We start from the raw sequence: 23,568 nt of genomic DNA, 5'->3' as shown, positions 1-23,568 counted from the left end.
TTTTGTGAGGAAGGAAAAACGAATTCACATCTTACTGCTCACCGCTCCCTCGTTTCTTATTACATCGAAGCTATAATAAAATATTTTTTATCGGCGAGACAGTGAGCAAACATTTCTGGGGGGAAAAATGCACGCTGCTTCAGATAAGACTCATTTTACGTAAGCGCGCCTCATGGATGGCAGGTCGCAAGCGCTTCCCTATTATTGCAGTCACAGAGATGACAACGGGTCGGCAGTCAAGGCATCGGGTATACTTGCGAAGCATGGAACAAGAATTTTGTGAAGCTGTAGTCAAATTTTTGAACGTCACCATCTGGACGCACTGGCTGTCCATAGCTGTTTGTCACTATAGCCATATTAACATGAATACGAAAATAGCACATCGGATTATACATGCATAGTGGATGAACTCGCGTTCGACGGTGGCCGAAACAAGTTGGCGCCTGTTTTTGGCGAGCAGGTCTGGCGTGTAAATGCAGGAGGCAAAAAGCGAGACGTCGCACTTTCGCTCTCTCCGCCTTTGATCCCACTCACTCAAACTACAGAAAGACTAACTGTTGGGCTAGATGGTGTGATATCGCGCTTAGTTTCCTAGACAACACTCAAACTACCACCGCCTGCAGCATAAGGCACATCGCCCCGTTTACATGAGTGCGACGCACTGAAATGGCGATGAGCCGCTGTCGCCATTTCAGTAAACAAGGCTACTATTCATCATTGACCGGTGTGTCTGGTATCATCTCGTTCTCTACGACTATCGACAGGCGCCCGTTATTAAGAATAGTTCTCCCCTAATGCGGATGGCTTTATTAGCTGGCGCTTTGAGGTAATGTTTACTATTCACAAAGCATTTCATATGAAAGAGCGTTTCGAAAAAACGGGCGCCCACCAGTCATTAATTATGATGGTACCAAAGAGCGGATTAGTGGAAAACGAAAGAGCTCTTAAAATGGCCAGCGAATGGTGTTGCGCGCGCGTTCCGTCCCTCAGCACCCGAGGAGGCGCCGCAGCCGGAGTCGGCGCCCGCGGCGGTGGTGGTGGAGGAGGCTCAGGGGTCGACAGCGTCCCCGGGGCCCCCCGGTGGAGGTGACGCCGTCCCGCGTCGAGCAACGTCACCGCCGCCTTCGGACCGGCCCTGCAGCGCCCCGGAGCGACTGCACAATGCGCTCGCCTTCCGGTCCTCGTCGCCGTCCAGGTCCGAGGAGGACGGCGGGGAGGACTCCAGGGGCCTGCTGCAGTTCCCGCATGGCACCGAAGTGGTCTTCCGCTGCATCGACAGCGCCGGCGGCGGCGAGAGGAGCACCTGGAAGCTCCTGTGTGAGGACGGCAGCTGGCTGGGCCGCCCCGAGAAGTGCGGTTAGCGGACATGTTTTTCTCATTCTGAACTACGTGACTTCTGAGAGCTTTAGGCTGTTTCTCTGTCACATGATGGTCTTGGCACGGAAACTTCTGTCAGACCCCAGTAAGCAACTATTTCGGCAGCTTCAATGCATGGGACAATTGTAGAGGGGACATTTGCTAGAGAAGATGATCTGACGTCTTAGCATTGTTCTCCTTAGCCGCTCTTCCCTTCTTTCACGAAAAAATCGGCGAAGCTTCTTGTATATCCCGCGAGAAAGTAAGCACTTAGATGCTGACATCCTTCTTGAGAGAAGATTGCTTTCGTGAGCTGTTTCGGTGTCCCTCTCGCTCTTGCTGCTCTGTCGCTGCAAGCGCTTTGCCTCTCGCTCAGCTTTTCGTAGTCCCGAAGCTACCGCACAAGGCAAAGGCCTTCACTAGGAATCCCGCGCAGGGCCTAAATATTCCGTGGGTGTAAACTCACAATATTTTTCGTTCATAACTGATCTTTTACATTGGCCGGCCGCCGTCGCTATTGATATGTCCGACAACGCCATAGGCTGGCGGCTGCTTTTAAGAACTGTTTCTAGCGTAAGAACATTTTTTTTTCTAATACGGGCCCGGTGCCTATCGCGATTATGGTGAGCTGACAAAAGCACACCGTGCCAGAAAAATGCTTGTATCAGTCTTGTATTGCGAAAGTGCCATGTCCACAAACTTACGGACAGGCTCCTCTGATCCTTAGTACGACGATAATGTAGATAAGCACAGTACTACGCCCTGATGGCACTGTTCCAAAATCAAAGTGACGGCACACTTTGAGACATGGATGCATTCTTTGCACACCACTCCGTCCCTAAAAGGTTTAGCACAGTGCGACGTGCAACCCTCCTCGTTCTCTCCATATGCCTGTCCCTTTTCGCGACTTTTCATGGACTCATCTTGTGCTATTTAAAGAATATAATATCTCAGATGGCATATACGAAAAGAGGGAAATCAGACATGGTCGGCCAAACGAATGCCACATTTTCTGCCCTATCCAAGAAGGGAGCGTTGTTTAAGAAAAAGGGTGAAGAAAGAAGAAAATAAATTCGTTAGTTGTACTTTCGAGCTTACATAAATGTGACGGGTTAGTACTGTAAATACTGTTATATCTCAGATATGTCATGCGCCCGTGTGCATACTTGGACAAATTCTTGTTACCTCAGCGACGGTAAATTGCACTACAGCAGCATTTTAGCCAAATAAAAAACTCAAGTCTGGCAAAAACAAAGTTGCAGCATCACTCATAATGCGAAGAAGTGACGCGATAGCCGGCGAAATATCATACGCCGTAAGTCTTGCGCTCTTTCGTCTGTTATCCTGCTAGAAATCACGCGCATTTACTGGCCCATACCACGATTTGCAGCATAATCTAGCGCTGTCCCGCCGCTTTTCTCGAATTAGCTACATCCGCGTACAGTTTATACGTCTAGATAGAGCTCTTTTCCTTTTTTTACTTGAGCGTTCCCTGAGCGCCATATCGGTTAACCCAGCGCATGGAATACATCCACGACTCATCTTAGGCCGCGGCGTTGCTCAATGCTGCGTCCGTTGCGCGCTCTGCATCCAAGTGCGTTCTGGTCGCGCAGAGGACGGAGCCCAGCAGCTGTCGGTGCCCAAGGGAGAGCGGCGCAATCGGTCCTGCGTGTTCCGCAACACGGAACCCAATCTAGAGGCCTTCCAGGGCGACCGACGCATCACGGACGACACGCTCCACTTTCCGCCGGGCTCCGAGCTCGTCTTCCGCTGCAAGGACATCGGCAAGTACAGCCTGGTGGGCAGCGTGCGCCGACGCTGCGTGTACGGCGACTGGGACGGCGTCAAGCCCTCCTGCTTCGGACTCTCCCAGGAGAACGACTACGCGCGTGAGTGTCTCGCTACAGAATGTCGGCGTTGCCAGCGTACAGGGGGCGTATACGTACTACAGCGTAAAAAGAGGTAAAGGAGTTGGGAGAAAAGGAAATTCGAAACGATGTGCAAAGAATCGAACCATATACAGCGTGTCGTGTCCCAGCTATCATGCATCAAGTCTTCTATGCAGATGAAACCATGTTGTCAGCGTGCAGCAACCAGAAGAATGGTTCCTGTATATTTTGTATTGTCCAAAATTAATTACTTTTTTATTAATAAATACCTAACTTACTAATTATTGCAATTATGTACGCTTTAGAGTACATTCGAAAACCAATTTCAGTTGTTTGAGGCACGCTCCTTCTTGCGTGAATCCTTCTTCCTCCTTAGCCTTCCTCCTTAGACGATACTCTCTAGTGCAAAATTTTAGCACAGCTGTATGCGTGTTTTTATTTCGCGATATATTGGCTGGCGTGGACAATCTTTCTTGCGCGGCACGTTGGAAACGGAGCGATGTGTGGCGCGACTGCCTCGCTAATCGGGAGATCGCGAGAGGCGGCGCGTGGGTGACACGTGGGCAAGAATCACAGCAGCCGCCGCAGGCAGACCACCGCTCATGCAGTGCTTTGTTTCCATAAAGACGACGCGCGCTACTCAGGTGCCATCGTAGCTATCGCCGCCGCAAAGTCCGTCTTGCGCGGTACTACGCTTTTCTTCTCACCCTTTCGCCATATCCTCCTCCTTCTCTTTCCACCTCATGGTTCCGCTGCACCGTCCTCCTCGCGCTCTCTTCGCTATCGCCGTCTTTCATCTGCCGCTGTGCTCCGCGTTCGCTTTCATCCTTCGCTGTGTTCGTTCGCTCGGTTACGAGGGACAACCCCGACGTTCGCCGCAGGAACTGACGCCTAAGAGCTGAGCTCTAAAATCTGTATGGATGCGCGACTCTCACGCGTCCCCTGATATGTTGTTTTTCCCGCATGTCTTGCGTCTCCTGTATTCCGGCTTCTCCGCGTAGCTTAGTGCCGGTGGCGGTCGCCCTGGCTGCAGCACATTACGAGAGATGGCGCGAGTGTGCCGCTGCTGGCGCCACCTGACGGTGGGGTTGGTCGGGCGCGACAAGGAGTAGGCTCTTCCCCTTTGGCTCGGAGTCCGCAAGCGGCGCGGGCGTTCCGCGCGTGCGCCATTCCATGCTTCTGCGAGACCGTCTCTCGAGGCCTACACCGGAATGGACGAACACGATCGTTCGAAGTGCCACCGTTCGCATGACCGTACTCTCAAACGACAAGGCGTTGGTGTCCAGCATGGGGGGCGGCGGCGTTGGTGTCCCCGCCACGTCCTGGGGCGGCGGGGACAATAACCAATGGGCCAACTCGCGAGAGCTCGGGCAATCTCCTTCGGCTTGGACCTCCAATAAGTGCGGCTCGGCGTGGTACGACCTCGCCGAGCACTAGGCACCCGTTCTTCCGCTTAGCGTCCGGAAAGGATCAACACGAGGTACGCGCTCCTCGCACGGGCAAAGGCACCGTGCCTGAGCTCAAGTCCTAGTCACAAAGGTGTCGGCGGACGAGAGGAAGCACGTACGTACCCGGCGCAGTCCCAAGGGAGAAGAGACGCTACCGCCAGCGACCGGCGGCGAAGGCGGGTCATAGCCCCGCCCTCGCCGCAGACCATCGCGAGTGGAGAGCCACCGGCGAAAACACGAGACGTTCATTTGAGGTATCGCCAGCCGTTTGTGCGCAGGCGCGAGTAAGAGCGTTCACGAGAGAGAAAATCTGGGGGCTTTTGCTCCTTGAATATATGACTCTGCCTAATTACTATGGAGGAGGATTCTTAGCGCGTGTTGTATGCGTTTGTCCCGTAGACATGCCGGCATTGCGGAGTGGGTCGAGTTTATTTACGCCCCGACGCTGGCTGCACCCGCGACGAGGCCGTGGGGCATGGAAGCCCCATTTGGTGATCGCTGTGTCTGAAGGGGCAAGGTTCTGACTGGTGTTGTATAAGTCGCGTGTCGCTTTCTAACGCGACAGCGTTAAGGAGCTCGTATCGCAGAAAAGCCGGTGTCGTCGGCGTCGGCGGCCTTGCTCGAAAAATGGCGTAAGGCAATTCATAAATAAAAACAACTTGCATGGTCGGCTGGGTGGGAATCGAACCAGGGTCTCCGGAGTGATAGACGGAGACTCTACCACTCAGCCATGAGTTCGATGTTTCAAAGCGCGACAAAAGCGCCTCTTGTGAATGCGGTGTTGCCTTAGAAACGTGCCGTAGAAAGTTATACTGCGGTGTATATCTGTAATTATGAGCATGTAAATTACAGCAGTCGCAGTTAAGCGAGTAGCGAAGTACGTTTCCGCTACGTTTCTTCTGCGCTTGGCGCACACGCAGAGCCATCTTGCGGCAAACACAGAAGACCCCCTCCTCGCAATGTACGGCGCTGCCCCGACAGGTGGCGTGCCACTCGCCCGCTTCTCCCCCTCGTCTCGGCAAGAGCATGCCGAGCGAATGAGTGGGCGGTGCGAACGGGGTGCGAAAACGCTATCGCGTTTTTACAAGCACTGCTCCAGGAGGGCACATGTAAGCGGCAAACGGAGGCCTCAGGAGAGCACCTGAGGTTATAATAAAGCAGGCGGCGCAGGCTCTACAGGGCACCCAAGGGGTAGCGGGGGGGATCAAAGCTGGAAGCGGGGCGGCCCGTTGGTTGGGGCCGCGGAGGCCGAAGCGTGCCAGGGGGTGTTCGCATAAAAAATTCGCTGTCCGCGAAAGCTGACAGCATATCTCATACACCCCTGGCACGCGCAGGCCTCGGCGAGCTCCAACCCCCGGACCAGTCCGGGTTCTATAGTCGGATACAACTTTAGAAAAAAGGGGAGGCCCCGCCCAGATGACCGAAGCGCGACAGCCGATTGCCTCCGCGACTAAAATAGTCCCGCTCGAAAAATCGTGCTCCTGAAACGCGCAAGTCTCGGTATAAATAAAGACTTTTGTATTTTCATGACTGGTTTAGTAGAGCTCTCATGTGCTACAGCACATGCCAGATAGCGACAGAAAAATAACCCCGCGCCTTCTAGAACGCTGCCCGTCGTCTGCTCCTTAGCTTCATTGCAAGTGACAAAAGTAGAAAGAGCAGCTCTGCATGGGTTCTGCGCTTGTTCGCATGTACATGGCGTATCTACTGCTCGTTTTCCAAGTTTAAAATGAATCAGTTGCTATTGAAAAGTACTTATATAAAATAATGCATTTATCGCTGAAGCGCACAGCTGACGCGACTTGGCCCAGTTCGAAGCGCGGGCGGCCATCTTCTTCGTCGGCGGGGTCACCGGCCGTCCGGCTCATGACGTCAGTCCAGAGTGCGCGCCCATTGGTGGATGCTCGTGTGCGTCCGCGTCGGAGGAGTAAACGCCCCCTTTTTTCTAAAGTTGTATCCGACTATAGCTTTGGTATCCCCGTTGCCGTTTCGGTGTCCTGGAGGCGCCTGCAATAATGCGAAATAATGACACGTTGTTACAATTAGTAAAAAACACGGTTGAATAAAGATCGTTACTTCCAGCCATGAATGTGTGACGCTAAGTTCAGCACTACGGCGCCCCGCGACTTCTGCAACACCAGTCAGAACTTTGCCTCTGAATACGTCGGACAGACTTTCTCGCGCCTGCGGCGCTGGTGCCGAGTCAGCCATGCCGGATTAAACCTTTCTTGCTTTTTACGGCGCTCTACCTTGAAAAAAACACCACTAATTTTTCCGGGGAAGCAGTAGGGGCCGTAGTAGAGGCCCAGCAGTCGCCGAATCGGGCGTCAGGGCCCGCTGCTTCACCTATTTTACAGCGCCGGCAGCCAGCGTCTGAGCGCAAACAAACTCGACCCCACTCCGCAAAGCCGGCACGCCTAGGGACAAACGCCTACAAGAAACCTCATCCGTAATGCCTAGGCGGAGTCATCTATTCAAGGAGCAAAAGCCCCCAAATTTTCTTTCTGGGGCCTGGTCTTACACGCGCCTGCGCACAAACGGCTAGCGGTCCCTCAAATGAACGTCTCGTCTGAAAACCGGTTCGGAGCGAGTAGGGGGTAAGGCGTAGGGATGGCAGAACAAGTGAATGTGCCCGCTCAAGGCGCGGCGAATTCCCACATCCCCAACATTCCCACAAAGTCGACCTCGTGCCCTGCCTCTACGCCACAGCCATGCTGCTCTCAAACATGATGCAAAGCACCTAAACGTGATCCGTCTCTGACCCAGCGGTCACACTGCTCTGACAGGGCGTTTATCTTTGTATGGCTGCGGAATTCCTGTTCGCGGCGAGCCTGGCGTCTGAGTGCACGACGGTTCGTTATAGCGGTAAGCAGAGTGCCAAAGCCAAATCATCAAAAACCGCAACGCAAGCTATCAAGTTGCCGCGTAATGCGAAACTGAACATGAGCATGGATGTATAGCAGCCACCTCGGATAAATTAGATGTACCATATTTATGAACGAAATGGTCCGTTACTCGGACGGAACTAGTTCTCACCGCGTGTTCAAGCGCGCGCAAGCGGAAGCCGTGTCGGCAAATATCGCGGGCTTTATTTCGAACGCGAAAAAAATATTCTCTCAACCGATAGCGCGCCGCAAACAACTGAAATTGACGTTTTCGAATGTGCATAAACCATGGTTTCGCCATATCAGCTTTAAACGTGACAACTGTAGAAATTAGTTAATTAATTATTACAAATTCATTACAAGTAATACAAAATCTTACACGCTTCTTCGTGTTGTTGGTACCAATATGTAGAGTTTGTTTCGTCCGCGTAGGAGGCCTCGCTTTTTCTTTTTTCGCAACCTATAGGCGTGAAGCCAGAAATGTAGTTATACAGCCCACGTTGCTTGTTCGGTCATTGCAATCCACTGACACAATTCCACGTTACACGGCTAGGCCATAGGATACCTCAATTATTTTTACCTGATGCCATGGTTTTTAACATATTGACCTCGGGCGTCCTGATGCTGTGCCCCTTTCTCGGTCGAGTTTACTCCCCAGTGTAGGATGGCAAAATGGACAAAGTTAGTCAACGTCCCTTCCTCTATCTGTTACTCTGTGCTGTGTTCAAAAAAAAGCTCAACCTGACGTTTTCTGTTGCCCGCTCTTCCAACCACGCGCGCTGCGGCGGCGACCCAAATGGACGGCAGTGGAGAAGCCTCCGACGATCCTCTTCCGGCCGCACGTGATGCCGGTAGCGCAGAGCAATGACGGCAAGCTGGTCGTGTACCCGGGGGCTATCCTGCACTTGGAGTGCCTCTGGCTGCGCAAGTACGGCACGCCCAAGTGGGAGGTCAGCCACAAGTCCCGCAAGTACGCCGAAGGTAAGCCTTGCGTGTAAGGGAACGCAGCTTCTGACGAGAAAGCACAAAGTGACATTGTCGAACTTGCGCAGCAACCCTTGCCATGTGCTGCCCGAGAAGACGGGCAAGCAAAACGGTGCGCAGGTGCCTTCATTTGGATGCAAAATTATTGCGAACTGGCCCGCGGTATCAAGCAAAGTGAGAAACCCGTCGAGAATTTATTATTGGCTGGATAATATTCGCAAAAATTAGATCTTAATTTTCATTGGACAATATTATTCTCAAGAGCAATTTAGCACACACTGGACAGCATTTTACGTGAATGCAATTACAGCATTTGCCAGTTGTATCGTGTTAAATGGTTTGCTCAGCTACACCGGATACTCGAGCTAATTTTACAGTACTAGGTGTGAACTACTAATATAGTCATTTCGAAGTTATACGTATTGCGTCATTCTGCGAATGTCGTGAAATCGCTCTCCCTTGACGAATGTATTTATAGAGTCAGACAAAAAGGTCCATAGTAGAATGTTTCTCGTTTTGGCACGCAATAGCATACAACCATCCTGCTTCCACGCGCTGCCTTGTCATTCCACTTCCGCGCTCGTATTCTACGTAAATCTTCAACAAGGCGCAGACGAGTCGGTTATTCACTAAACGCTAGAGTGTCGCAAGATAGGTGTTGTTAGCAGAAACAACGAGCGTTTAACGCTCGTTGATCCTTAACATAGAGAATGCGTGCACACCGTACCGATGGACAACTTAGCAGAATACTCTTGCGAGCATAAAAATACTCGAGTGGATTTTATCGCAGTCCTTTGTCAAGGCCGCCTTTTTTAATTGCTCCTGGCTCGAATACGTCTCACACCATAGCCATTGTTGTAGCCGCGGCGGGCGAGGTCAGTTTCGGAGCGACAGACCAAACCGTTTATTCGGCAACCTGCAGGAGTGCTCAGAGCGCTTATATATCGTGAAGCATAGGACGTATACTATCTAGGCACGCGTACATACGCGATAGCTTCCCAGGCGGCGTCACGCGTGTTTACAGTGACACTGGCTGCCATTGCCTCTGCATTCCCTCATCGGTATTCCGCTGTTCCGCATTCAGCAAGTTAGGGGGGCCGCTTCTCCCGCTACGGCCGAAGCGAAAAACAGTAACATCGGGCGCTTTCTGCGCGTAGCATTGCGATTTTCGAAATGCTTTTCGCATGCCTGCGGTTCTCCTTATGCAACTCTCCGGGTTGCCTGCTTCCAGTACAAGGTCCACGTGTGGCGTAACCTTTCAAAGGTTACGCCACACGTCAAACCTTTCAGACACAACGCAAAAACCTGCACAGTTGTATTTTTAACATTTGTTCCGTAAAAGAAATACGTGTGTTTCGTATACATATGTGATGAATACTTCCAAGTTTTTCAAAGGCCCTTTGAGCTCGCAATAGCGGTTGGCAAATCTCAGTGTGGTTCTGAGCTCTTCACTCAAGCTGCTCCAGCGAAGTTGTGTCAATGCGGCTCACTGAAATCCCCGCACTTACTTCAGCTTCTGAAGGAATGACCAGTGTGTGTGTTTGTGTGTGGACTAGGTGCGGAGAAGGGTATATACCTCGTAATATTGGAGTTCCAGAGCATGGAGTCTGAGAAGAAGAAGAAGAAAAATGTCGTCTCAGCCTGTACAGCCGCCCTCTAACCAAAAGGCGTCGTCGATACTTCTCCGTAAAGTCACCCCACTGCTCACCTAAATTTTAGGCTTTGTGGCGAAGTCGTGAGAAAATTAAGCTTTTCTCGCCGCGCGCCAGCAAAACTGGCGGCCGTTGGCGGCTCGCGTACCGCAAACAGCGTACGACGAGTTCATTGATCTGCCGCGATTTGAAGACGACCTTACAGTTCGTTCATTTTCTACCAATAATAATGTGGTTAACGTGGTAAAATGTGATTAATGTGATTCAATATTCCTAACGCCAGGTTTCGCGGCTTTTACACTGATTTAAATGTTTGTTTATTGAAAACGGGGATTCAAAATGTTATGTAGTGTCGTTGAGGGGCAATACTGACTGGAATAAACGGAGTACACACGGAGAAACGACGCTGCTTGATGCACCAACTGGCCCAACAGTCTACGCCTCAAAGTTCTCATTTACGTATCAATTTAAGCGAATATTAAGCAAGGTGCTGGTTGTATTTATTTTCGTACATGCTACCTGAGCCACGCGATACCTTCGTCTTGGCTCGCCTTCATTGCGCTGGCTCAGCTATATATATCTAGCGTCACCGAAATTGGAGGTAGACGAGCAGACGCCTGCACGCTGCACGTGGCATCCTTCCATGGGCGATGCCTCGCCCTTGAGAGCACGCAGAAGGCCCACGTCTCCCAGGGAAGATGCCACGCCAAAGTATTTCGTTCTAGCCAGTACGGATGGAGGCTCCCGTATGCGTCGCTGCGCGCCTAGGCTCATTAAATGGTTTCCAATGCACGACTTGGCGAGAAGCCGAGATGAATTCTATATGCTATGGATAGTACACTACAGAAGACGTACTGAGAGGAAACCAGGGCGAGTTTATCATGAAATGATTGGCTCCATGGAGGAAAGAAACAGTCTTCCATTATTGTAATTTATTCTTGCATTGTACTGCGACAGGAGTTAACAGGTCGGAACTGGGCTTGCTCTGTCCGTCCTTCCTTTCCGGTGCGCGGTCATCGTTGTGCCGTCGTCGTCAGACCAGCTTCGCTACCCTTACAACGTGACAAAGAAAAACAAAACTTTGCCTCTCACCGTCGCCCATGAGTCTCAAACTGCTGCCCCTAAGGCAATGTTCAAATTGGGATCCGGGCGCGCTCACTGAGTTACCGTGCAACAGTTGAGCAAGGTAATTCGTTCGGGGTTTTCTGTACCACCCAGACTCTGCGAGTGGCGACTTCTGCGCATGTAGATCGGAGGCCCCATCAGTCAATATTGTAGCGTTCAAAATAACCTTTTGTGGCACGAATTGTTCAGTATTGCTAAACATGGTTTTTAAGATGCGAAAAAGATATGCTTAACGAAGGCGCTCGTCCGTCCTGTTTTTTCTTTTTCTCTCTCTTTCATATGTATTTTTCACACCTTCAAGAACCATATTTAACAATACTTAATAAGTTAGTAACCTTGTGAAGAGGAGTGCCCGTTGCCAGGAAACGGCGACAAAGACTCCTCTGTGTATTGCTATCTGAGTAAACAAAAGTGCAATGTAGCGGATGAAGACGGCCTGGTGCGCTTCGCAAGAAAAAAAAAAACTTGACAGCCACGTTAGCATACACTAAAGAGGACGAAGGCGAAAGCCTATGCGCTCACTAGATATTCATTAAATTATCTGACATTCTCATTCGAGTGGGTTACAAATTAAATTATGGGGTTTTACGTGGCGAAACCGCGGTCTGATTATCATACACGCCGCAGTGAGGAACTCCCGGTTAATTTTGATCACCTAGGGTTCTTTAACGTGCACCTATATCTAGTACATGGGTGGTTGCATTTCGCCAACATCGAAATGTGGTCGCCGTGGCCTGGATTTGATCCCGGGACCTCGTGCTTAGCAAAGCAACACCAAAGCCACTAAGCAACCACGAGGGGTATTCGAAGACGTTGTTACTTCCTACTGCTTGTTTTCTCCCACCAAAGGTCGTGGGTTCGAGTGCATTATTTATCTTGATATTAATTAACCATGTGTTAATTAACTTCACCTTAATTAATACCGAAGGTCATGGGTTCGACATCCACCAATGGTCGTGGATGCGAGTGCCTTAATTACCTATATCTTAATTAACTGTATCTTAACTTCGCCTTAATTAACAGCGAATGTCGTGTGTTCGACTCCCACCAAAGCTTGTGGGTTCGACCATGAATGGTGGCACCACCAATTTTTTGTCATTGAATTTTGGTCCCGCTAAAGGTCGAAAGTTCGACTGCCACCAAAGGTCGTGGTTTCGACTGCCTTAGTTAACTTTGACTTACTTAACTTCGCCTTAATTAACACCAAAGGTCGTGGATTCGACTCCCACAAATTGTCGTATGTGGCACCATCAATGTTACCATTAAATTTTGGTGCCATAACACGGGACGGCCAATTTTTCGATACCGCCGGACAACTGATTTTTCGACACGGGAGGCACTTAAGGCTCTCGCCTTCAATGTAGTCGCACTAATGCAACTCGTTGGTATGAGTCGTGTATCGAGGCTAAAATAACAAAAACAGCTTGCACATGACAAGGCGGTTGTGTCCTTTCTACTATATTCCTGTTATATTACTCTTAAACGGACGTCACACGCCGACTAGAAGCTGTGCCGATTATCGTTTGAGCCCATGTGCTCAAACCATGCAATCGAGTCAGCCAACTCCAAGCAAAAGCTGAAGTGTTTTATGCTGCTGTTAATCCGTAATCAAATGTACGTGGCATGTGCGCGAACGTGTCAGGCACTTACTTATCAACGCTGCTACGCCTGCGCCAACAGGCTGGACCACGGAACCTGGCAGGGACTCCCAACTAGAGTACCGGCTTTCCATCTACCACGCCAAGAAGGACGACTCCGGCCGGTACACCTGCATCACGCCCATGGGTCACAAACACTCCGTCGACATCGTCGTTTCCCGTAAGCCCCGACCTATGACCTATGACTGTTTCGACAATGTTGCCTTTTGAATGCGCACTATTCGATTCCTATATACAGCGAACTTTCCGCAGGGTGAATTCTTCCAATTTCCGAAAACTTTAATATTGCTCCTACACCAACCGAAATATTCATAAAGAACAATAGTAAAAAGTGGAGTGTACTTTAGCAAACACAAGGTCTCCTTGATTAGGCTGTACTTAGTGCACCAGTTGTTTACAGTGCCGTGCGCTGTGCCGCACGAGTACATGTCGTCTGAGAGCAGTGTGGTACTTGCGCGCGTCTCGGAGCGCGGGAATCGAGAAGTGTGCAGCGACAGACGAGCTGCATTGTCCTCTGTATACTACGAGATATTAAGCATGTTAAAATGAATGCACGCGAAGCACGCCTACATTTCGTTATTGCTCCAAGTTTACATGGTGGAGATACGGAGGCAACCAAGTGGTGACCTAAACGACTAGTTCATCAGGGAAAAAGATTCACCGTATACAGGACGACCTGACCATCCCATTAAACGGAAGTTAGCACGTTCTAATCCTTTACAATATCGTCGCGATAATCTTCCAAGCACCCTTGTTCTCGGCTCACTCTGCCAGCTAGACCAGTTGTTTGTTCCAGTCAAAGATCCCTAAACAAAGCCATCACCGCGCCAATAGCCAACAAGCGCAACGCCGTGTAGTCTGCTACAAAAAACTCGCAGGCCGCCTGCACTTCCAAACTGCAAGGGTGGCGATAACTCGTGCGCAGTTGATTTCTGCACGGCATCAAATTCACCCTGAATCAGGTGCAAGACGCGCTGCAGTGCCAAATCAAGGACGAGAGTTCTTATAAAATAGAGCAGAAAGTGAAACCAGAAGCCGTATATTGTAAGGGTTCGCACTGTAACCGGTTCGCTCTCACGAACGCCATTGGTCGGCGCTTCGTGGTCATCATTCCTGGCGGGCGCGACTACAAATTTTGTTGTCGTCACACAGGTTGTCAATCATCTGGAAAGCGAACCCGTCGTCTGCTACCAGCGGAACCGCGGAGAAGTGGTTCGCTCGATCGTCGCGCGCGGTCGCGATCGTGATATCGAGGGTTTCTAAGGCAATGGTGGCCGCCTGCTAGTCTCGCGCTGGCCGGCGCGACGAGAGAGACGCCGGTGGCGGCTTCTTTGGTTGTGTTGCTGGCGAGCGTTGGCGAAAGACAACGACGGGACCAGAAGCAACGGCGCGACGCGTTCGACATGAGCAAAGGAGGTTTCCGAAGGCATTTTAGGTTCTCCAAAAACGCAGTGCGATGGATTTGCGACGAACTGAAATATCTCGGACCACAAAATTTAGTAGCGTTGACACTGCGACGTAAGTGATCTACGCGATGCGCTTTCTTTTTTTGCCACGGTCTTTTTTTTTTTAGCTAAGCGTATGCAATGTAGAAGCTATTGGGTTGTCGCAAGCGTCAGCCATGCTTATCATTACCGCCGTCGATAGGGCCATTGCGGTTGAGGGAAAAGAAGGAGAAAAAAATGGGGGCGGGGTGAGATGTCTCTCCGCGGTGCAGAAGAAACCCGCTGTCAAGAACGCTTTCTTGACCGCGGCAACGTTCTCCAAGCTGTGGGATGTGTGAACGGAAGTCTCGAAACTAAATCATATTCGAGCCACAGCCTACACTCAAAGAACCGCTTTGATTACTTAACGTATGGCACACCACCTAGATACCAAATATAATATAACGCAGATAAAATAAACCACCACTTGTCCACGGCGGACGCTCAGTTATTACTGAAAATTAAATATGCAAGTGTTGTACATGAACCAATATTTTTTATCAAACTGGCAACAACCTTCAATTACTCTGTCACCCTCAAAGTACAAACACAAATGATGACGTAACCTTGCGGCAGAACGCCACTCGTTCATTGGTTTCCCTCGCGCTGCGACGTTCCACTCCTTCTCCGAGTGACGTAACCCAGATGTAACAGCCACAGCGAACCGGTTCCAAAGCGAACCGTTACCGAATACGGCCCCAGATTGAGGAGATGGGCCAAATCTCTAAATTTTATGTGTCGTTCATAGTATCCCTATCCCATTGCAAGACACTTGACTTATTCAGCAGTATAGGTTACTTCCAGTTGGTGTCGCGGAGCTCAGATGGAGAACGAAAACCTTTAGGACATCTTGTCTAACAGTTTCACATTTTTAAACCACGATAAATCTAAGCTCCGTCACAATTCAAACAGAACAGTGCATGACAAGGCTTTTATAATCTGGCTCGGAAGGCGCGGGGGCCCTTGGTACTATTGGTCCTTGCGCTGCAATTCCACAATTTGTAGCACGAAGAAAATACGGACAATACTGAAGCGTTCGCACATTACGAATCCACTTTAAACACGCATAACGAGTGACTTGTGCAGTTCAACGTCACAAAGCCACACATGAACTATGAAAGACGCCGCAGTGGATGGCTCAGGATTATTCCTTACCACCTGGGGCACTATAATGTGTCCCAAATGCCCAGAAAACGAGCGTTCTTGTATCCCATGCCCATCATAATGTGGGAGTTGTGGGCGGGAATCGAACCGGCGACCTAACTAGCACCGTAACGCCACGTCCGCTGCGCCACCACGGCGGGTGTACAGAACTACTCATCTACAGAGTTTTGTCTTTTTGAGATAAGTGTGCAGACTTCAGCATCGAAGCGGAAAGCAAGTTAATATCGTTACATGTGACTGCAACGAGAAATCTGCGAGATTTAAAGGCGTTGTCTCGCGGTTTGCCACTCAGCGGTGCACTGTCGTCCAATGCCGAGCGTGAGCGGGCTGTCGGTGAGCACGGCGACGACGCGCATGGGCACCAAGGTGGTCTTCTCGTGCGACGAGGGCCAGCGGCTACGCGGCAGCCAGCAGGCCATGTGCCTGCCTTCGGGAAACTGGTCAGCACCACCGCCCGTCTGCCAAGGTGAGCGCATGCGTCTGAGTAGGGTGCTGGTTGAGGCGAGTTAGTGGCATTCCGTGACGGTCATGCCTTTACGCACAAACTGGGGCACGAAAACTATACAGGCACATGCGCAAACTTTCAACCGAATTTTATTGGCGAAGAGGGCGAACTTTTATACTCAGCCTATGTATGACGTGCGTCCGGTTGGCATAAAAAAAACACGAGAGGAAGAAAACAACAGAAAGTCTTTAAACAAACAAGTGGAATGTGAGAACGGCGACACGAGCGGCACGCACCGGATAATTTATATATGCTCGACGCGGGCCGCGAATAGCTAGTCTTTTTAGCCGCGGACCTTGCTAATAGATAAGGGATCTCTTTTTATGATAACACTGTTAAACCAGCCCTCACACATTTGACCCCAAGGCGAACGATCGCTGCCGCCTCAATGGTGTGGTCTGGCTGGGATGCTTGAGGACCACCGTGCATGCACGTCTTTGGAAACATGCTGACAACCACAATCCCAAATCACAATACGCCAATAAAACGCTTGTGTTTGTTTAGTCTGCTGTCTTCGTGCCCTGGTTGGTGCGCAAGAACCTACTGTCATGGCATGCATCTTCATCTGAACACAGTGGCGTGTTCATTCTTTAATTCATTCTGGCGATGTTGCAAACGTTGGCAGGCCATGCCGTAGGCTTTCCATAATAGTGAGTAAGTTAATGACTGCAGCCGCGAAAGTACAACGTTAGATTTCTTCTTATGACAACTGCCACGACTCATGAGTGCTTATACATATACGATTGGAACACTAATGTGCGGCGCGCTCGTATACACCGCGCACTTCTCAAGAAAAGCAACGAGAGCCTGGAGGTGGCATGTTTTCTGAGGAGCAAATGGCTCGCCGATCAATAAGACCTTTTGACGAAGTTACGTACGTAACACAAATCACGCTTTTTTTTCAGCGGCATTCGTTGTTCTTTTTTTCACGTGACGCATTGAATTCCCTACATGGAAATGAATTGATCCAGTGGGAAAACATACAGGTTGTGTATGTGCGCGCGCAAGGCACCCCCCACCCCCGGTGCCTTGCACGCGACGGAAGACGGCACGCTTCCTCCTCGCATTCCTCCCTTGCGCGCGCGAGATTGAGCCACCATCGACGGCTCACTCCCGCACGCTTTCACTCGCACATACAGCATGCGGCGCACAGTGACGATGTTATCACCCTTGAGCTTCATACGGAACATCACGGCGATGGCCACGGTAGAAATGCGCCTGGGGTGTCCATATAATTGCTGTCGCAATAAAATATATATTGGTCTAAAAAACACCCTTTATGTAACCTCATTCATAATAACAGATAGCACTGCTCTCTGCAACTTCCACCCGCACTTTTCTCATTCTTCTCGTAGCCGTGCATGCGTATTTGTGCAGCGTTGCTGCCCAACGTCATCTTGCTTACACCTGCACACTTCAATATGCGAACTTTAATTACCTTCCTCGCACTGCAGTGGCCGAATGTCACGACATCACCGGTGCCTCGGATGGCCTCGTCGTGGTAAAGGCCGAGCAGCGGGCAGTCGGCTCCCGGGCGCACTTTTCCTGTCCTTTGGGCTACGCCCTGCGGGGACAGGCGTCCGTGGAGTGCCTCGACACAGGCCAGTGGTCCGGCTCACTGCCGCGCTGTGAAGGTGTGTACCTCAGAGATGGAAACAACGCACCTCCTAGCAGGACACTGTCCCAGGTTGCGCCGTGTAAGGGCGAAGATATTTTGTGAGACCCAGAAAGGAGAAGGTACACCGCTGTGGCGTTGTTACCTTTCGCTATATTTGCGCTAGTCATATGACGACGCACGTCAAAGAACCCGACAACGTGCAGTTTTTCTCCTTATCATACACTGGCGTTGTCCGACGGCAAAAAAAAAGAGAAAGAAAATGGGGGAGGGTATTTTCGTGAATCTGTCTGTGTTTTCTTTAAATTGCGTGGAATGCGTGGCAGTGTCATATGCTCACCGCCAAAATTTTAATCAAAGCACTTCTTAGTCAAACAAAAGACCTAACCATTACGGCTCTTTGCATACTTCATGTCGCAACTGTCCCATAGCTACAACTTTTACACGAGCTCTTCAGTGCAGACGTTGCGCAAATACGTACAGCGGGAAGTATTTTCTGGGAACGAGCATCCGAGAAATGGTGCGGCAGCTCGCCGTGCTCTTCCTTGCTACGGCGTTCTCGCTCGATAAGGAGCGGGCAGTATGTCAAAGTGTTGCGTTCACACCATTTATCACGCGACCTGTTGCTATGTGGATCCTGGCTGTGTAGGGCTGGAAAAAGAGTGTAGCAACAAAATTTATGCACTCACACTACGATATTAGTCACATATCTGAATTACAAGGACTCGACGGATAAAAGTAGATCGTGTTGACAAAAACGATTTGCGCAGCCCACGTGCAACTTTGGAATAATTACACAGCAAATTCGTCAAGCTATTTTTGTTGTTGTTGTTGTTTTGTTGTTGTTGTTCAGCGCATTCGCCATTACGCAACTCTCGATAGCAGAAACTGCAGGTCGACTCTGTTCCTTCCATCGCATTTTTGACAATCGGCTGATGGAGGGTGCAGGGAGTTAATTCGCAGGTAATTTGTCTGGTTCTTCTCTGCTACACGTACAACGAACGGGTACGTGAAGAACTTTGGCGAACCTCTGCAAAATAGCAATTTTAAATAAACGCGAACCTTATGTGCCATTTGGCGGAACCATGTGCTATATTGTTAGAGCCAGTCATTCTTTCTCGTATAGCTAGTGTAGTTTTGTACTTGTACCTTGCAGGGCTTTATTTAAATTTTTATTCTTTGTATGCAGCCATAGCGGTGACAAGACAGAGCGCTCAAGCGCAGGAATGCAGGGCCAGATATTATTATGCGAGCGTAGCAGATGCCTTATACGAACGGCCTCATTTTGGGACATCGGTGTAGCCATAAGCAGAGCTAAGTGCAGCTGCAGCTGCGTCGACTGCCACTGCATTTTTTCTGAACACTGACGGGCAGCATAACGGGCAAATCTATTGACCCTTTTCTCGAAGCAGTTTGCTCTAGAGAAACAAGATGGCGCTTTCGGCGGCGCGCCGCACGTTGCCTCAGCGAAAGCGCACGAATACAAAACCATCACCTCTTCTGCCCTGCTTCTGTGCGATCAGCTGTTGGAAATGCAACTGCGTTTTCGCTAACGCACTGTGCTCCATTCATGCTGCAAAATATGGAGCGATGGAGTGAAGACGTGTGCAGTAGTTGACTGCGAAAATTGTGACTGGCATATTAACGAATCAATCTGCGTATCCACGTTCACGGATGGCTGCTACATAAGGACTGCCTGTGTTGCCAGCTCTTCGCGATGCACGGCTTCTATCGAGGACAAAAAAATGAAGAAGAAAACTGATCCACAAGCGTCGCAGCACTAATCTCCAAGGAAGGGACTTCAACCGCGGAACGTCCGCACGAGTGAGTACCGCTCGTTATACAGAAACAAAGGGAGTAGCGCCGCTTCTTGGCATATAGTAAGTTTCTCGAACGTTAGCTACATACATCCACCTCAACGCGCACGCAAACTTACATCCAGTCTATCGCCAACATATCAAGAAGTGAACGGGTGCACACTTGAACAAATGCGCCGAAGCACGGGTGACGGCGACAACAGCGACAGCACGCTAATATTCGAAACTGAACGTTGCGTAACGGTCCACACAATAAACGAGTGATTAGCGATAATACGTATTTGCTACTAGCTATTGCAACGTACAGATCATCTACATTACAAGCATTGCGCCCAGCAAAAATAAATCTGTCGTAACTTAGCACACCCGCGAGCGATCAGCCAAAAAATAACCAATCAGATAGTAAGTCCTCGGGAACTTTACTCAGTCACAAACGGGACAAGCCACTGCTTAACTGTATTTGCTAAATAAAGAACGAAGAGTTAATCACACTAATACAGATTGATACAGATTCAATTCATGAGCGGAAAGTTATGATAGCTTGGAATACATATGCGCCGCTTTTTTTACAAGCAACGTGTACGCTGCTCGCACCGTTTGGAAAAAAGCGTAATGAGCACCGAGAGCGCTTACGTGTCTTTTGAAGCTGCAGCCAAAGCTTCGCGTGTCGTCCACCCAGTCACTGTCTAATTTATCCGCCGAAACAGAGGTTTGCAGAGCCACGCCGGCGTCATATAGATCCGTTGTAAACACAGAGGCAACGGAGGCAACTGAGGCAAGCAATGGACGCGTCACCACGCGATCAAACATGGCAGCGTCCACGGGATCGCCGTGAAAAGGGTCGATACAAGAGCGAATGTCAACTGAGGTACATTTTAGAAAACGAACGAACTACTCGCCTTCGTTTTCTGTACTGTTCACCGCCCAAAATTACCTTCTGAGAAGGCACCTCAGGTGGAATGTTTTCTAGCAGCGTTATAATTGATTACAAACAAATAACTAACATTAACAAATAACATTGACTTTCACACATTTCGCCTGTTTAAGGTCATCACTGTGCAAGCCAGCTAATTAGGTGTAATTGTGTTCGCTCGTTTTATTCAAATGTCAAGCAAAGGAACAAATCCACATTTCTCAGGCGCTATATTGTATAGTTATTCCATTATGACTTGATCGCGATCCCCTGGCGTCAAATGTACGTGACATCCGATGCAAGTACTGGCGACCCGAAAGGTTGTTTCAACAGCCCAATCCAACGCCCTCCTAGTTTATAGGAAGTGACCTTTGTTTAGTTTCAAAGCGAATAATATTGCCTACCACGACAGGTTTTAGAGGGAAAGCTCTTCTACGCCATGTCTCGCAAGGTCATTCATCGCGTCGCAATGACCTTGAGCCGCCGGAGCTCAAGTATGGCGGGTGTGACGTCACGACACGTGATCCACTGCGCAGAGGCGTCGCAGCTGCGCTCTCTCGGAATCTCGCTGCTGCGGTGCCACGTAACGACTAGGAGAGGGTTTACCGGCTGCTTCGCCGACGCTTGGTCGCTCAGTTGGCTGTCTCGCCATGAATGGTGCGCCGGCTGGGCCGTCTGTGCGTGCGCTTCAGCGCAAGCCGTGCTTTTTTTTCGTTTTGTTCTACGCCAAAAATGATTTGAAAGCCCACCAAGAGACATGCTGCTCGACTTTTTTTTCTCTCTCTCTTACTTGCATGAACAAAGAAAGTAGTTTTGGTATCACTAAACAGAGCGCTGACTGGCCGCGTATAGTATACAAATAAAAATGAAAAGAACGGTTGTAGTCGAGTGAAGCCCTGCCGCGTTCTCGTGTCTGCCTGCAAAGTCTAGACGCGTGCGATAATTAGCGCACCTGGAAATGGGCGTTCAAGAGTAGACGAAAGAGAATTCTGTTGCTTAAGTTAAATTATGGGGTTTTACGCGCCAAAATCACTTTCTTATTATGAGACACGCCGTAGTGGGAGACTCCGGAAATTTGGACCACCTGGGGTTCTAAGTACACGGGTGTTTTTGCATTTCGCGCCCATCGAAATGCGACCGCCTTCCCGGGATTCGATCCTGCGACCTAGTGCTTAGCAGCTTAACACTATAGCCTCTAAGCAACCACGACGGGTCAGTTGCTTTAATGAAGCCCCTATATAGTTATCGCTTGTCGGGACGCTCCTTATCGACGTCGCGTGATTCAACTAATCTAAAGTCATCATCACCATCAGCCTGGTTACGCCCACTGCAGGGAAAAGGCCTCTCCCATACTTCTCCAACTACCCCGGTCATGTACTAATTGTGGCCATGTTGTCCCTGCAAACACCTTAATCTCATCCGCCCACCTAACTTTCTGCCGCCCCCTGCTACCTTTCCCTTCCCTTGGAATCCAGTCCGTAACCCTTAATGACCATCGGTTATCTTCCCGCCTCATTACATGTCCTGCCCATGCCCATTTCTTATCCTTGATTTCAACTAAGATGTCATCAACTCGCGTTTGTTCCCTCACCCAATCTGCTCTTTTCTTATCCATTAACGTTACACCCATCATTCTTCTTTCCATAGCTCGTTGCGTCGTCCTCAATTTAAGTAGAACCCTTTTCGTAAGCGTTCCAGGTTTCTGCCCCGTACGTGAGTACTGGTAAGACACAGCTCTTATACACTTTTCTCTTGAGGGATTATGGCAACCTGCTGTTCATGATCTGAGCATGCCTGCCAAACGCACCCCAGCCCATTCTTATTCTTATGATTATTTCAGTCTCATGATCCGGATCCGCGGTCACTACCTGCCCTAAGCAGATGTATTCCCTTACCACTTCCAGTGCCTCGCTACCTATCATAAAATGCTGTTCTCTTCCGAGACTGTTGAACATTACTTTAGTTTTCTGCAGATTAATTTTTAGACCCACCCTTCTGCTTTGCCTCTCCAGGTCAGTGAGTATGCATTGCAATTGGTCCCCTGAGTTACTAAGCAAGGCAATGTCATCAGTGAATCACAAGTCACTAAGGTATTCTCCATTAACTCTTATCCTCAATTCCTTCCCAATCCAGGTCTCTGAATACCTCCTGTAAACGCGCTGTGAATAGCGTTGTAGGGATCGTATCTCCCTGCCTAAAGCCTTTCTTTATTGGAATTTTGTTGCTTTCTTTATGGAGCACTACGGTGGCTGTGGAGCCACTATAGATATATTTCAGTATTTTTACATACGGCTCGTCTACACCCTGATTCTGTAATGCGTCCATGATTGCTGAGGTTTCGACTGAATCAAACGCTTTCTGGTAATCAATGAAAGCTATATGTATACCTATATGTAAGCTTATATTCCGCACATTTCTCTATCACCTGATTGATAGTTTGAATATGGTCTATTGTTGAGTAGCCTTTACGGAATCCTGCCTGGTCCTTCTAAAGTGCATGGCGCGCATTCACAAAAACCTCTTGCGCTATAACTGTTCGTATTTGTTCCAGCCAGTCCTGACGCTGGACGCATTAGTTAGCGAAGGCGACAGGCCAATGACAAAGAGCACTCAGGAACAAAAAGGCTGTATGAATTCGGCTGCAAGGGCCACATTCACAATGCTTTTCCTTCATAAGGGTTATTTGCCATTGACTGGCAGTCTTCACAAATAATATTCTTACGTGGAAGCACAATACGGTAACTATTTACAAGGTGTATTATTAAGGGATAGCAAGCACTGGCAAACATGGAAGCCAGCCAACATCCAGCAAGGCACGTCGTCGTCCTCAGGTCAGCCCGTGGCCGCTTAAGGCCACGTCCCACTAAATTCAAAGGTCGACATCTTCGAGTAGCACGTAGCAGTATGTCCAACGTCGCGATTGGTTGGAATTTACGAACGTAAGAGCTCTCTGTAAATGCAGGCCCTGATTTCCGATCTCGTTTTTAAAGGGGCAAGAGCGATAGTTTGTCTCTTGCGTGAAGCGATCGTCTAAACCTTAGCACGTATACGTGTGAATGGCATTATAACTTGT

The 23,568-nt window shown here is 49.6% G+C and overlaps 1 protein-coding gene across 2 annotated transcripts in view; it reads left to right on the top strand.

The window, feature by feature from the left end:
- Hasp (Hig-anchoring scaffold protein) overlaps positions 1-23,568 on the top strand; it is an 865,621-nt gene that overhangs the window by 830,882 nt on the left and 11,171 nt on the right. For both annotated transcript variants that reach the window (XM_050196742.2, XM_050196741.2), the window contains 6 exons: positions 991-1,356; positions 2,970-3,245; positions 8,386-8,559; positions 13,020-13,157; positions 15,938-16,111; positions 17,605-17,784. In XM_050196742.2, coding sequence (XP_050052699.1) covers positions 991-1,356; positions 2,970-3,245; positions 8,386-8,559; positions 13,020-13,157; positions 15,938-16,111; positions 17,605-17,784 — 1,308 coding nt within the window. The remainder of the gene's footprint in view (positions 1-990; positions 1,357-2,969; positions 3,246-8,385; positions 8,560-13,019; positions 13,158-15,937; positions 16,112-17,604; positions 17,785-23,568) is intronic.

The sequence above is a fragment of the Dermacentor andersoni genome, chromosome 1 (genome assembly GCF_023375885.2).
Source record: "Dermacentor andersoni chromosome 1, qqDerAnde1_hic_scaffold, whole genome shotgun sequence".
In the NCBI taxonomy this organism is placed as follows: Eukaryota; Metazoa; Arthropoda; class Arachnida; order Ixodida; family Ixodidae; genus Dermacentor; species Dermacentor andersoni.
This window is presented reverse-complemented; position numbering and strand designations above follow the sequence as displayed.